Raw genomic sequence first — 16,002 nt, 5'->3', positions numbered from 1 at the left:
ATGAACCATCGATTATTCGATATTCCAAGATCCATTTCCCAACAAGCGTCGTGCATCGTTTGAATGTCAAGATATTACGGACGCTCTTGGAAAATTAATTTTCGTCTAACGTGTATCAGTTTCTCGAATATATGTTGCCGGATAAGCCACGCCACTTGTCAGCATGCCTTGCTATTGCAACGCCACGTAGAAACGATTACTTCCTGACATTCCCTTGCGCCATAAAATCGACAGCTGTACTAGTAATACTGAAGCACGATCGTCTGTACAAAACACATCGAGGATGCATGGTGTCGAGGTCGGAAAAAAAAGCGTATGTACTCGTGACAACGAATTCGAGGGCCCTAAGAGCCCGTCGCGAACAAAAGCTCGCATCCAAGAAGAACTCTCTCCTCTCGGCTCGAAACGATCGTCCCGAAGACTTACCTCGAGTCTTGCAACCTCGCCAAGACCAAGCGGCCGTGTGTTAAACTACAAATAGTGAGATAAAAAAGTTAAACAGCCCATGCAAAAACATTCGACACTACTGAGCATCACGGCAACCGATAACGAACCGCGTGTACCGATCCATCTTCGTATTAATCAGCTTCATTTTCTTTTATTTATAGTGAAATTAGAAGATGCAATATGCTCGTACGACAGTTGCAATCTCTTGTACTTGTATATACTTGGCGAGTTGATCGGTTCACGCGAACTCTACGATCACCGTGGCAGAGGTATGTTTTGGGGAAGCTCCATTCGTTCTTCCTAACCAAAACCACACTTAGATACAAATAGGCGGTCTTCCTTCGCGAACGAATTATCGAGATTCAACTGGTCTTTTATATCTCTTTGCAACCCCCCTCCCCATTCCCTCTCCGTCATATTCTCTCCTTGTCCTTGGATGCGTCATCTTTCGCTTAAGATAAATCGCGTCCAAAGGCATCATCTCCTCTATCGAGCGTAATCTTTCCTCGCAACGTCCGATAACTTATGATTAATGACGGTGGAACGTGTATCGAACCTGAAAGGAACTGCACGGTAGACTTTTTAATTAAACGATCATACGTATACGAAGAATTGGAAATCGAATCGAACACATGGAGATACTTTAGAGACGGAAAATCACCACCGAATCTACTACGTAGAAACTTCTACGAGAGGAAACGTTTCCTTTTCCTCTTTTTTTTTCTTTTTATTTTTTCTTTCTTTTTTTTTGAGAGGTGAATATAATTTCTCGATTTAATATTGGAAACGTTGGAGCTATTCCTCCTACCGTCACTGACACGATTATCGGACATTCTCGACGTAACGATAACTCGGTCGACGACTGTCACCGAGAAGGAAACTCGTGCCACCAGTGTCAGAAGAAGCGTGGTTTCGAAAAACGATCTACATCCTAGCGATCCACACTCGACCCTATAAGATACTTTCCAGTTTGGACGCTCTCTCAGTTCGGTATATTTGCTATTACAATTACTCAATTCTCGATCAATTGCCAATTCTCAATTCTCAGTTACTCAATTATCGATTCTCGATACTTAATTCCCTCTGCTATAGAAAGTTAGGTACAGATACAACATGATTTATCGTATCATCGCTCTTTTTTATTACATGTTCCCGCACCCTCTGTTTGCCTCTCACTTCTTCTCTCGCTTTCCGGTTTCTCTTTCTCTTGTTCTGTCCCCAAAACCTACCTCATCCACTTGCGGGGGCGGAGTGGTCGCGGAGGCGTTTTGGGTCGTATTTGGTGGTGTTGTAGTTGTAGTAGTAGTAGTAGTGGTGGTGGTGGTGGTGATGGTGGTGGTGGTGGTGGCTGGGGCGCCGGGCTCGTGAGGGTGTGAGTGGGTGCTAGACAGGGACGCGTCCCTTTCGCGTTCCATCGCAAGCTTGTAGACCTTGTTGCGCAGGGTGCTACGCGGTATCCCGTAGATCACGGCCGCCCTTCGTGTGCCGAGCTTGCCACTCTGGATATCCCTGAGAGCGGCTTGCAGTTCCTCCTCGGTGTAGGCCCTCCGGCCACCCCCGGCACCCACCACGGGGACACCACCGACGCCTGCCGCAGCTGCTGCTGCCGCCGCCACGGCCGCCACTGGCCCGGTCATACGTGGTTTTGCACGATAACAAGAACTAAAACATTCAACATGGTATCGTTTATCGTATTATCAATTCGCGTTATCGTTTATCCTCTCCTTTACTCGACTGTCTAGTCGGTAGACCGCAGACGTTCACGCGATTTTATATTTTTGTGAATGAAACTAAAGAAATGGGACCTAAACAGAAATCTAACGGGGAGTTATTTTAAGAAAGTGTTTGACATAAACTTGAAACTACGCATCGTGTACACCGATAATAAAGTCTCCGTATCTTGCCCGAGCTTGGAATTTTTTTTAAACGCTATTTTTGTTAGAAAGATAGAATTAGGAAGAAAATGATGGAAAGAACGTAGGCAGTAAGAAACAAGTCGATGTTTAATCTTGCTATTTCTTATCGCCCTATTGCATATCTCTCTGTCCCGGTTCATTTCAAATTTCTAAACCGCTTCTCTGTCCGTTCGATCTACTAAATATCACAACAGCTATTCTACTTTTGATATCTTATTGAATGTATTCCGCAAATATTTGCAACTTTCCAAAAATCCATAAATATCTGCAATCTACTTTGCACGTTGACGTACCGACGAATCGAGATTCCAGATATCTAATGAGCCCCGATAATTGCACAATCACGCTATATAACACGTCATACCGATATCCTCGTAACGAAGTTACTGGGTTATCGGGTGGTTTTCGTACCATAGACTCACGTGTAGAAGCGGTTCATTGGCCAAGCTGTACCAACGTTTCCCAGCCACGTGGCCGGCGAGGTACGCGCACGTGTTGTACACGAGAAACGAATCGATCCAACAGAGTGTGTCTCGTTAACGCTTTGATCTTTGACCTAGCCGGCTGTATTAGAACGAATTCTAGCTGCGAAATTAGACGGGCTAATGGCGAGTGAGCTGTCAGTTATTACGCAATTAAAATGTTTCTTGAATATGATTTATATGAGGCGTTTAGAAGCCAACGTTGAACAACTTTATAAATTTAGAAATACAGATAACGTAGCAAACGCTGTTTCTTTTTAATTTACCTTGAACTTTGTTATCACGTTACGAGTACTTGAACGATCACGGTGTGAAACACGGTCAAAGAACAAAGTAGAAAAATCAGAGAAAATCAAGAAAACGATCGTACTTCCACGACATCCATGATATTCGTTAAATTAATATACCGAGGAATTGAAAATTGTTTCCAGAATTTCACATCGAACGCACGTATCCTGAATCGGGTTGAATTATGGGAGTAACTCGTTTGTTTCCTGGAGATCGATCGTTAAACGCGTGTTTATGTAATGAAATTAAGGAATTAATAAGATGTTGAATTGTCCAGTTTGGCTTCTGAACGACTCCATACGTATCGTACATAGCCGATTCATTCGGCTTCTTACGTGTCGTAAGTCTCCTGTTATTCTCCCGCTGATGCTATACATATTCATCGACACCTTTTGTTCTTTCTTTTTTTCTATTCCGTTTGCTTTCTCTATCGTCGAATTAAGAAATTTCAATTCGTATCGCTGATGGCAGTTCGAAGAATCGAATGACGCAAAGACGACAGGTAGCAATCGGGCTGCTACAGTCTGTCTCGTTGTTTAACAATAAAATTGATAGGAAGAATTCCACGTAAAAGATGTCGCCGCTCGTTGGTGATTCGCAAGAACCGTGGCCCCCCATGATGAGTTCGTCGACCTATTCTCTCTCGGACAGCAAAGTAAGCTGATAAAAGTGTATTTCGACCGTTCTGCCCCCTCCTAAGCTTCGCCACCGCTTCGAGTGCCGCTTGCAACAACCGTATCTCTGCAGCCTTTTATTCTTTATTCGCCGCGATACCTGCTGCACTACGAATTTAGCTTCCCTCTAATTATCCTAATTTCGACATTATCCTAATTAACCATTCGACGAAAGATTAAACCCCGACGGTGTGATAACTGCAATCCGGGAAGGACGATTTAGAAAATAATTATTTCCTTTTCGTCAGGATTTCTTTCGTTTCTGGTATTAAATACTAAAGATACTTGCTTTCGTGAGAAATAAATGTCAGTAATTTTCAAACGTTCAAGGAAATCGCGTCTAATCTCAAAAACAAATGTGAAAACAGTTAGTTTCGATATGGAATTGTCTGAGAATAAAATTATTCTTTCGTAAGAAAAGAGAGAGAGAAAAAAAAAGAAAAAAAAAAGATGTGATTTATCGTACTTTTTACCTGTGATCTTACTATACTAACCAGCGAATGACGTCAAAATAAAAGATCAACCGAAATGATTTCTCATGACCCTGCGTTATCCTCTTCCAGCTATTTAATGTCTAATCTATATGCTATTCCTTAGAGACATAAATAATTAGCGCTACATCGTTAAACTCGTAATTGCTCCTATTTTAATCCATCATTGTCTGTAGCACCGATTAAGATAAGAGGCGATTGCGGTCTGACGAAAATGATCAATAAACGCTTGCGAGAGAGATCCGGTGTCGCGTGGTCACGTGACGTCTGTTATCTGGAATTTCCACGCGGTACAAGAAAACTTTGTCAACAGCGTCGACTCGAACGATTGTTCGTCCGGTTGATCGTTCGAGCTTCTAATTTTTCGACTTTACTCGCGTGGTTTCGACGGCGGGCTATCTTATCGTTAATTGCGGTAACGCGCATGCGCCGCCGCGAGCCGAGACTCTGGCCCCGTCTCCTTTTCTCCAGCGTTCCTCTCCGCGTTTCGATCTTTCTCGCGCGGCGTACGACACACGCGAGGTACTTTGTGCCTTCGATGTGTCAGGAGGTGCAGATTACGGTGGACTAATAATAGACGACGATAAAAATTTGACGCGCAAAATGTTCCGCGGGGAAAACAGCGAAAACACGAGGGCAACGTACGGACATGGTTCGCGACTTTGACTCGGCGTTATTCGTCTTCTCCCTGTTTTCCCTCCTTCCGTTTCGTTCCTTCGATCATCGTGCCATTTATTCATTTTTTTCCCCCACGAATAACGTCCGCTTCAAGGAACGTTATATTATTTGGAATCTATAACGTTCTTCCATTTCGACTTACTCATGCTGAGATTCTTGAATTTTTATGTCTCGACCTTGTTTTCGTCTCGACCGAGAACGAGATTTTTAAATGCTCGCTTCGAATGTTCATGAAAATTATCAAAAATCTACGAGTCTAACGACCAGCGAGAAGCGTATTAACGGATTAAAGATACATTCCTCTTTAGACTTTTTTGTCAGACACGTTGTAACGCGTTATCCCGTCTGAACTTTCGATAAAGCGAACAAAGACTACGTGCTTCGCTGAGATCACCGAAAGTCTCGATAATAACAAAAAAAGCCTATTACCAAAAGTTTAATAAATAAATCAAAGTATGTTTAGAAGTATAACACCGAATGAAAAACGTAGAGCGAATTATAAATGTAACGGAATTTTTGTTGTATTCATGCGATATATCGCAATGCGTTATCCTACCTGAACTTTGTACAAAGTAAATTAATTACTTTAATCATTTTTGATTCCTATCTATAACGTTAATTCCTAACGTTGATTTTTATCGTCAAACGAATTAAAGATTCGAAAGATAAATGTTCCCAGAAGATACGTAGCATAATAACGACCGCGTCTTATTTTCATGATAAATTCAACTAGTTTTTCAACAATGGTATAACGCGATTCGCTAGAAAATGATCGAAAGAACGTAACAGGGTTAAGAAACATTGAACTTGCCGACGCTTAAGTGAAAACTCGGGAAGACAGGCGGTTCGTGTTTTATCGCGAAACGTTATTCAAGAGAGCGCGTCGATTTTAGCTTTTAGAATTTTTAGCAAGGATCTTCCGATTTCTCTTCCGTTCATCTTCGATTAACTTTCACGGCCGATTCGGGCGCGCGCGAAGTTTCTCCTCGCAATTTTCGAGTCACCCTTTGGAACGGACGCGATGTTGAACCCGATAACCGGCAGGTTTCGTACGAAATAAAATACCCACTACCATTATATGTATATTTTCATTCGACAAACGGATAAACGGCCGTACGAGCGCGATAATTTTCGCGGCACGCGAATTCTATTGAAGAGATTAATGCGCGGATAACGTGTATGCTTCGACACGAGTGTTTTCTAAACAAACCGGCAAAAAAATTGTAACAGACTTTCGTGCAAATTTTCGTAATGAGTAGCCGGACGAGCAGTGGGATGCTCGGCGGAAAATTTTCCGAATAAGCAAACAACGAACCGTGGAAACTTTTTAATTACCGTTTCGTACGCCGCCGCTATAGATTCGAATCGTATACCGTGCATCCTATTTAATGACACAACTTCTGTACGATATAAAAGTATCCAAGGTACGCCGAACGATCGGTATGGCAGCTTCGAAACGATTGTATACTACAGTACAATCAGCCTTGACAGAGTACGTCGTCCATTAAGTCGTCGCGTTCGAACACGAATCTATTCTCGATCCTTTGGAATACGCGGCATACGGAATGCGATCAACACTTTCTTTTGCTCGCGCGGAATGCAAATACCTATATCAGTGGTGGCTTCGTTTCGCTGCGAGGTGTAAAACGAGTCGCGTGATAACACTGGCAGGAATCGACGTGCTTCTCGTTCTGGTTACTAAGCATCACAGACGAATTTCAACAGCGCCGAGACGACTTCTTTTTTATTTTTTCTTTTTTTTTTTTTTTTAGACAGCCTGTGACAGCGTCGGAAAAATACGACCAACAGCTAGCTTTCATCGGTGTATGACGAGAACGCGAAATCGTTTAAATATTCTTGTTAAGAAAAAGGTTACTTACTTAAAGATACTCTTGGGGTCGATACCTGCTGTCATCCTCAGAGGTATTTTCTGTTGTTCCAATAGAGATATGTTGTTATCCTGCGACAGAAAGCGTCATCGTGTCACGCAACAGAATTTTCGTTTTTTTGGTAGAAAACGCTCTAGCGTCGTAAAAATAAATGATAACGTAAACGTAAATGTGAGAAGACGATAATTGCGTTGACTCTTATGTTTCGCGTTTCTAGACGCAAAGGAGAAGGAAAGCGAATCTACCCACGCCAGAAGGAGCACGTACCTGAGAATTTTTCGGTTTGGCCGAGAGGTCGAGAGGTTGGTCGGCTGGCGTTGCACTGTCCTGATGAGGCTGCACCCCAACGAGAGGCGCCTCCCTTGGTGGCAGACACCACTGAGGCAGTAAGGTAGGGTAGGTACCGGTGAGAGCCGCGGCGACCACGGACGCCGCCATCGGGTCCACCTGGACCGACATCGGTGACTCGGCCGATCGCGAGCTGCTGCTACTGTCGCTCTGCGGACTCTGCAGGATTCGCGACATCGAACGTTATGTTCGTCCGGCTCGTCATTGGTCGGCGGAACACACGGAAAGGAACTGATTACCACCGGCGTGGGAGGGAAGAAACGATCATGGAAAAAGGAGCACATCCTCGTCGACGTTGGAGGACAAATCGAATCCTGATCAAATTCGCTTTTCGCCACGCAGGAATACGGGTCCGCCTTCGTGAAACTTTTATAAGGGCGGCGTGTCAAAGCGATCAAAGCAACGGATACGAAGAGACGTACTCTTTTGCGCGTGATAATAAAGAATTGAACGTTTCCTAGTGTCCTGCGCCGGAGGACCGATATCCGTCATATATCGCGTAAAGCGTTGTCCTTTCCGCGCGATTAATTATGCGCTTTGAAGAATTCCGCGTTGGCTAATGCAGTTTTATGCGCGACGAATCGCATCATGGTGACAGAGCGTTCCGAGTCAAACCGGTGACGAATAAATTAGTCCTCCAGCTAAATTATTCTTCGATCGATCGTGAATTGATTCGCATTAAATAACGTCACCATGATGCGAACAAGACAGCTTCCGCTTAGCCATGGTTACGAGAATCGTACTTACGAGAGGTGGTTGATCATCGTGCGGTAGCTTGCCGTCCAGGCAAAAGTAACATTTGTCTAGCGGCTTCCAGTCTTCTGGCGGTGGGCTGGTGCGTCGGCTTCCAATAAGAAACGGCGGTACCGCGTTTCTAGCGGCTGCTTCAACCTCCCGACACGGCAACCCTGACCTGATCGCATCCGAATCCGGCGTCGGTGTCGTCAATATCGTTGGACCGCCTCCAGAACTCGGCACTCCTTGTAACTCCTCCTCCGTTTTCACTCTCAATGAACCCTGCGTCACCGGTGTCCGCTCCAACGCGACTTCTTCCGTTCGTTCCTGCAACAAACATCGTTACACGTTATTATTGGCTTTCTTTTCGATTGCTTCACCCTGACCCCCGAGAAAAGAAAAAGAAACGGGATTCTACAACGAACCTTGGTCCCTTCCGTATCTGTAGCGTTGGCAGTCGGATAATCCCGAGATCCTCGATCGTTCTCCCTTCTCAGAGGACTGACGGGCCTGTCGGCGTCTTCGTCGAGCTTCAGCCGTTTTTCCACTTCGGCCTGCCCCCTTCCATCCTCCTCTTCCTCGTTCTCTTCGTCGTCCTCTCTGTCGTCGGTGGCCTCTCCGTCGTTCTGCCGGCGTTTGCGTCGCCGCCTCGTCGCGATCGTCGTGGTTCCCGTGGTCATAACAGCGGTGGTGTTCGGCGTGGTGATCGTCGCGATCGTGCCGGTCGCGGTACTGGTAGCAAGTATGCTCGTTCCCGTTGTCGTCGTCGACGTGGTCGTCGTGCCCGTCGTTACCGTGGTCGTCGTCGACGTATCCGCGGTCTTCGTAGCCGATTCCTCTCGGGCGACACCGTTCGCGAACTCGTCCTCGCCGACCTCGACTTTGATCTCGTCTGTCCTTAGGCGACGGTCTTCTTGTTGCCGTTGTTGTCGTTGCTGCTGTTGCTGTTGTTGCTGCTGATAGTGACGGTGGTGATCTTGAACGGCGGAGGGCTGTAGGTGATGGTGGTTCTGCAGGTGATGCCTTTGCAGGCTCTCCTGCTTGATCGGGCCCGTCGTCGTCGCCGTCGTTGCCGCTGTCGTCGTCGTAATCGCCGGTGGCACCGTCGTTGTCGTCGTTATCGTTGTAGGTAACGAGGAGGACGCAGGATGAAGCGGACGCGACCCAATTTGTTCCAAATTCCCGGGCACCACCGGGTCGCAGGACGACGAGAACGCCGGGTAGAGCCGGTGGTGGGGCTGTGCCGTCACTGATTCGCTGCTGCGAGTACCGCTGTACAGGGTGTCCTGATATTGCTTCCATCTCCTACGGCCCATCAACTCCTCCGCTACCCGTTCCAGACCTGCGACACCATCGTAACTGCATCAAACAATGATAAGCGCCACTTGCCCGCAAACCCCTGTACAACCACTTTTCTAACCATACGCTCCGAGTATAAGACTACTCTTATTTACACTATGGCAGATTCGTCTTGCAAATTTTCGTATCGATTAAAACGATTAGATTAGATCAACGGTGTCTGTTACTGTCACGAACGAGTTTGACGAACGCATACCGCCTAGCCCTCCATTCTTACAGACAAGTGTATCTTTGTTTTGTTATGACCATACGAAGACTGATTTTTCTTCTTTGTTATAATTTGTCAACTTGTTACGTTCGGATATAAGTAGTTTCAAAATAGGTGATCTATATTTAGGGAGTTTTTATAAAGAGCCGAAGACACGGCTAATGTTATAGTAATCAGTATTTTTGAAATATCTAAAAGAATAACTAAACCGTATATTTTCAGTGCCACAATAGAATAAAAAGGAAAATTTTGTAATATAGAATTGATTAACAGCATATGAAATTTCAAAAATTACTCTATCGCGAAACACGATGAATGTAACTTGTCGTATCTTTTCCCTGTGGTTTTCACAGTTATATGACGTGACAAATTTTGCACGCTTCTATCATACTTGTTTTCTGTTATAGTAAGAACATATAGATCGTGTGCTTGTTAGATAGTTTTAAGGTACCTGCAGCAAGAGAACTCTAAAAGCAAAGTGGGATTATGTATTCGATTATTATGTTTTGTTCGTATACCGACATATACGATTAAGTTGTTAATTATATCGTAATTGATACTTCGTATTGCAATAAATTGCCAATATATATATATAAGTAATTTATACTTAGTTTCGTTTACAAAAAAATTCTCGTTCGTATTTTATTTGAGATACCTGATCGATGAGATGTTCAAAGACTTTGCGAAGAAAGAAACAACTAGTTATTTTTACGCGGACTCCGTGAAATTTACTGAGCTGTTAAAGGGTTAATCATCGAAGTCGCTAAAAGGGCAGCGATAAATCATTGGCAGAGAAAACGCGAGGGCCGGAGCTCGTGGAAAACGCAAGTTGCTCGCGTGAATATAAAGATCCGTTAACCACGATAACTCTCTGGTAATGCACGTCGATGTCGGAATCACCAAAATCGCATGCTCGAGAAACCGACCGGACGTGGTGGTTTTTTGAAGGACACGGCGGTAACACGCACGGCCCGGTATATCTGACAGAATGTCGCAACGAAGAAAATTGCGGCACATCAAAAGTGGCGGTGCAATGCGAACGCATTTGCTAATGTTTCCTCTTCTCTTTTTTCGCCAATCGTTCTATCGGATTGCTTTAGCTCCATTGCCATAACGATTCTCCCGCTTCGAGCTGCCATTTAGAAATCCCGTTCCGTAAACGATACTCGCTATTATAGCTTTTTTTGTACGTTCGAGTCGCTGTACAGCGACTCACGCAAGCATTTGAACATTTGCTATAGGACATTTTTCTGCATATATAACGTGCGTTACATGGAACTTTTTGGAATTCCATTCACCGGTTAATGAGATAGAATTATTGTAATTACGTATATCGGTAATATGGGAAACCGATTCGAATGTGCGACGGTTACGAGACATATACTGCAAAGACGTATTTAGTAAAAAAATTCGCCTGCAGCATGCGAGTATCGACCATCTTCAACGTACAATGAGCGAAACGAACGAACGAAACGAAATAATTTTCTGATCTCCGTGAAGAGTAGATATGTTTGCAATAAATATTTCCTAGCTTTTATATATATTTTCAGGTTTGTTTCAAATCTCACAGATATAATCGCGCCAGTCGTATCTCATTATGGTGTAATAGGCTTTCACAAGTCACCGTACATCACTGTGATTCTCAATCCTCCAGGTACAAAATTCGCTCGATTTTATGAAACCCGAGAAATGTCGAAGATTTGTGGTATTTCCAATTGGACGACTAGGGGCCGTAATTCCTGTGCAAGTAATTCGCGACGCTCCTCAAAATCGCTATCGATAGATGCAACGATAAGAGGACTTTTTAATTTCCTTATCCAAAGGTCAAACAGTCGAACGTTATCGTAACGACGCGCCGTGTCTCGTTGGTAACGGCAAAAGGTTCCGGAAAAATCAAAATCCGTCCCGATATCATCCTGTACAATTTTTAATGCATCGCTTGCGACCGATATTAATTCTCAAAATAAATATCCAACGTGAAATATCGAGTTCCAATGTAAATTCAACCACGTTTATTTTTCCTTCGTGATCGATATCATGATGAAACTGTCGACAATTCTATTTCGAAGCAACCGAGTAAATGCGTGACGACACAAAAATGGTCGACGCATGTAGTCGGTGAGCCAAGAAAAAAGTCCACGTAATCTCCTACGAACACCGCGATAAAAATTCTCGATACTCGTACTCGCTCTATTCATCGACCATGCTCGAATTGGGCCGCAAACGCGTCTCTTCGCAGAGACCCACTTTGAATGCGTCAATTGATTCTAAACAGACACCCGGTACGGTGGCACGCGTCCCGCAAATGCACCATAACTGTCACGTCATTTGGTCGTCGCGTGTGCCACGAGCACATGCCAGCCGATGAATGTACGTAAATATATTTGCATGTGTAGGTAGAATTCGCGTGCGCAAGGAGATGGAGCGCGGTGGCGATTTTTCATGGCTGCCGCCTTTATTTCTCGCCGAATTGATTTTGTCGTCCAACCAGCGCGGGATAGTCGCGCCGATTAAACTTCGACTCCATTGCCGCGAATTTCTACCACATCGACCGACGTCGCCAACTTTTCATACCGAACCGCGCCAACGTACGCCGGTGATTCTGCGCGTACTCTTAAAATTCCCGCCTTTCGCTTCCGCTTCTTTAAACCCTCCGCTTCCTGTGTCTCGCTAACGATATAGCACGCATATGCCGATCCAAATTGTATCGTACGAAAGTATAAGAGAAAGATAAGAACCAAAATTTTGAGAGTCGCTAAGAATAAAAAAAAGAAAAAAAGAAAAAGAAAGAGAAGAAGAGAAAATATCAGAGAATATAGTACGTTCGGTGTATATCGATCGATAAGGTTATATTAAACGCTAGGTTTCGCTACAAAAGGAGTGCGCGCAATGAAAAACATCTGAATAAATTATTATTGTTTGTCGAACGTTTCGAACGAGTGACGACGCCCCCATCGTGGTAGCCCATCGTCGTTTGTACGGCCATTATTTAAACGCTCTAGTTCCACGCAGCTTATCAAATACAGGTATAATGCCAGTTTGCGGAAACGCGAACTGGATCTGCGCCGAGCGTCGCCGCTGCGACATATCTGCTTGCACGCGCTGCTGTCAGAAAAACGTATGACAAGCATTACGGTCAGGGCTGAGTTTATACAGGCGGACTTTAAATGCAACTCCAACGAAATGTGTTATTTTTGAACGGATAAGGCTTATTTTGTAATTATCCCTGGGTCACGAAAATCGAATTCCTAAATCACCTTCGTGTATTACCGGCCATCCGATTTACGACTAGACGTAGTAGGCGTTCCTATATTTTCTGCAAATTCGCTGTCCCTTCCTTGCTATCGTCACACGCCCATTCTTCGTTTTTTCCAGGCGAGTCAATAACGTGACTAACGTATTTCACGGTAACATTTAGCCGCTCGTAGATTTTAATACTGCATCGATAAGAGGAACACAAATTGCACAAGTTAACGCAATCACTATAATTCGCTAATAGGCGTATTTAGAAAACCTCGAACTTCTTCGTAATCGAACTGAGCATGCATCGAGACAACCACAACAATTATACGAATCATCATCTCGCGAGAACGTGCGGGCCCCAAGGCCGTGCAAGTGAGTCATGAAAATCTGTCCAGAATAAGGCGATCGTTACACGAAATTTTTTTTCTACGTTAAATTTAGCCTTGTTCCGCGATGACGTCAAATCCAACTCATCTACTGCCACGAAAGAACAAAAGGAACGCGTTGTGCTCTAACGCGCGTACAAGAACAAGGAAGATAGTCGAGATGCAAACATTTCTTTGTGTTATTTAGCTCGCGAGCGATTCACGCTGCTGGTCGTACGAATATCGGGACGTTTATCCTACCGCCTTTAATTAAAATGTACTACTTTTTTAGTATTTTCGAACCGGTAGAAACCGAAGGTTTATCGCTCTATTTTCTGTCATATTTGCTGCTCTTCGTCCGATTGAAAGTATTTGGACATTTCTTAAAACGCAAAAGTCAGTTTTCGTAAGAAGCAAAGAGCGAGGGAAGCTTCAAATGTTTCAACGTTATCTTGAAAAATCTGTGAAATATGCTGGATACGATGGTATTAGGTCGTCCGGAAAGTTTCTTTCGTTTTATAACGAAATAATGGACGCGCAACATTTTTCGTTTTACGATCAATTTTGTTCTATCAAGATAAAGATCGCAACGTTCGACAGATTAGGTTTCACGTTTGTATAGAGATGCATCGTTGTAAAGACGTATCTGTGAAAGAAAGACACTTTTCGGACAACCTAATACTTTGTCTAAGGAGAATTTGACATTTTAATCGAATAAAATGTGATATTAGAAGTAAATTGTGTGTTTCTTACTGTTCTTACCTCCCAATTATTTCGTTAGAAATTTGTTATTTCATTTTTGCTACGAATCGAGATTTCGATGCTATCGAGTATCATACAAGCTTCATAAATAATGAACTTGTAACTTTATTCTTTATTGCGATTCGATATTGCTTTTATAATACGAAAAGAATACAATGAAATTTTAACAAGGATAAGAATAAAACGGTATTTTATAAAAAATAACTATAGACGTCAATTTCACATCTGACTTACATACGTCTTTATAACACGCGTCATGGATTTATAATTAGGCTATGGATATTTATGCATTTGTGGACAATTTGAATGTGCAAAAATATACGGAATACGCGCAACATGGAAAAATATACAATGTTGAGTATTCGTTCCAACATTTGAAGGATGACAAACAATACACGCCACGTTTTCATAAGCGTGTTCATAAAAATATGAATCTGCATAAACATTAGCAGACTACACAGAATGTAAAATACTAAATGAGATAGAATTTGTAAAAATTGTTCGTTAAATGTATATAACGAGTCGGTGTCCTAATATGTAAGTACACAGCTATACTTATGACCAGGTAGCGTACACGTATCATACGTAAATACGATAAACGTTAATCACGCTAGATAAAAACCTATCACAATTGGACAACCATGGCAATTTCTAATTTCATACGGTACGTTTAAAAAGAAATCGTTAAAAACAATCGTCTCGGGATTAATGATACCACGTATACGATCGATGTACTTTCGACGGCGAATGGCAGGCAGCTAAGATTCCCCTTTTCTTCAAAAGGTCTGATCAACCTCGTCCAAGAGTATCCGAGTGTACGTATACCTCGATCCGCGTCTACTGGTTGCAGCATCATCGACCTTGCATATAATCAATGGGTTCTGAGAGAATAATCCGCTAGGAAAGTAGCAATCGCGCTTTTTCCTCTCACCAAGTTCTTCGACGAGTGGGCGGCGAAACACGGGATCCGGATTTCCAAATGAATGAACGTAGCCAGCAGAATGCAACGATATAGGCAACGGAGTGAGGAAAGAGGAACAACGTCTCTGGGGACGAAACGTCTTTCGCAAGACATTTTCTAATGACGTAAACTGCGCCCAACCGAAAACCCAATCTACGTCTGGTAGTTCGTAACGTTCGAACCAGACCCTTCCAAGTTAAACTGTAAATCGTATCGTTCGCCACGATTATTTAAGACTGATCGTTCTAACCAACTGTGTAATACGGTACAAACGTTACACACTGTTAAGATACAGAGACGACACGATGAACATCCTAAGAACATTCAAGCACTCGTATCACCAACCATAAACTGTAATAACTAAACGCACACTACATAACTCTCACTGGAAAACTGCTGGTATCGCTAACGCGAGAAACTGAAAGCTCCTTAAAACTTCAAGTTATACCATGTAAGCATGAAACGGTTCTCGTGATAAGTCGTACACGTTACATACACATTATTGAGTAAAACAGAAATACGATTATTCCGATGATATTCGGTATCGTTGCTCTTCGATCGTTTCTAATCTCGATATTTTTGAAGAGAATGGCGAAAAGAACGCTCGCTGTTCGCTGGATATTCACGGCGAGCAAAGTTCCCGTCCTTGATCGATTCTAGAAGTAATTAGACGGGTGGCGGCGCGCCTTTGGATGAAATTCCAGGCAGGAGGTGCCGAACCAATCTTATCTCGCGTGCCATTTAAGAAGAGGAAGAAGTAGGGCAGATGACCACGCCCGGGATTAAGCCAATGATGACGTAGACTTGGCACCAGGAACTTCTCCAGTGTATAAAACGATTATCCCCACCATCTCCGCCATTTCGTTGCAATAAAACGTTGCCGCGCATCGAAAGAATTTCAGAAACTCGACCCGAGTCCGACGTTCGGCCGAGTATCTTAAATTACTCGAAAAATTCCAACGACCTTTATGAGAATATCTTGTAAAAATTAAGTAGCTGGAATAGATATCTGTATAGAGGTGGAATATTTCAAAATAACTTAATAGGAATTTAAAATGGAATTTCTTCCAAGTATCGAGGCTTTGCTATTTCTTTGGAAAAACTCTTTGTAGAGGTTGAAAGAGAGCGGAGCATGTTCCGGGAAAATAACAAATGG

The 16,002-nt window shown here is 43.4% G+C and overlaps 1 protein-coding gene across 9 annotated transcripts in view; it reads right to left on the bottom strand.

The window, feature by feature from the left end:
• The window catches only part of LOC100645656 (mushroom body large-type Kenyon cell-specific protein 1), an 86,763-nt gene that overhangs the window by 8,276 nt on the left and 62,485 nt on the right, over positions 1-16,002 (bottom strand). For 4 of the 9 annotated variants that reach the window (XM_048412841.1, XM_048412840.1, XM_048412844.1 and 1 more), the window contains 6 exons: positions 8,374-9,290; positions 7,961-8,275; positions 7,133-7,372; positions 6,857-6,936; positions 1,677-2,109; positions 427-471 (listed from right to left, as the gene is read on the bottom strand). In XM_048412841.1, coding sequence (XP_048268798.1) covers positions 427-471; positions 1,677-2,109; positions 6,857-6,936; positions 7,133-7,372; positions 7,961-8,275; positions 8,374-9,290 — 2,030 coding nt within the window. Of the gene's footprint in view, positions 1-426; positions 472-1,676; positions 2,110-6,856; positions 6,937-7,132; positions 7,373-7,960; positions 8,276-8,373; positions 9,308-16,002 lie in introns of all 9 variants that reach the window. The other 5 variants (XM_048412842.1, XM_020867129.2, XM_048412843.1 and 2 more) reach the window with 4 other exon arrangements.

This window comes from Bombus terrestris, chromosome 15 (assembly GCF_910591885.1).
Source record: "Bombus terrestris chromosome 15, iyBomTerr1.2, whole genome shotgun sequence".
NCBI classification, from domain to species: Eukaryota; Metazoa; Arthropoda; class Insecta; order Hymenoptera; family Apidae; genus Bombus; species Bombus terrestris.
This window is presented reverse-complemented; position numbering and strand designations above follow the sequence as displayed.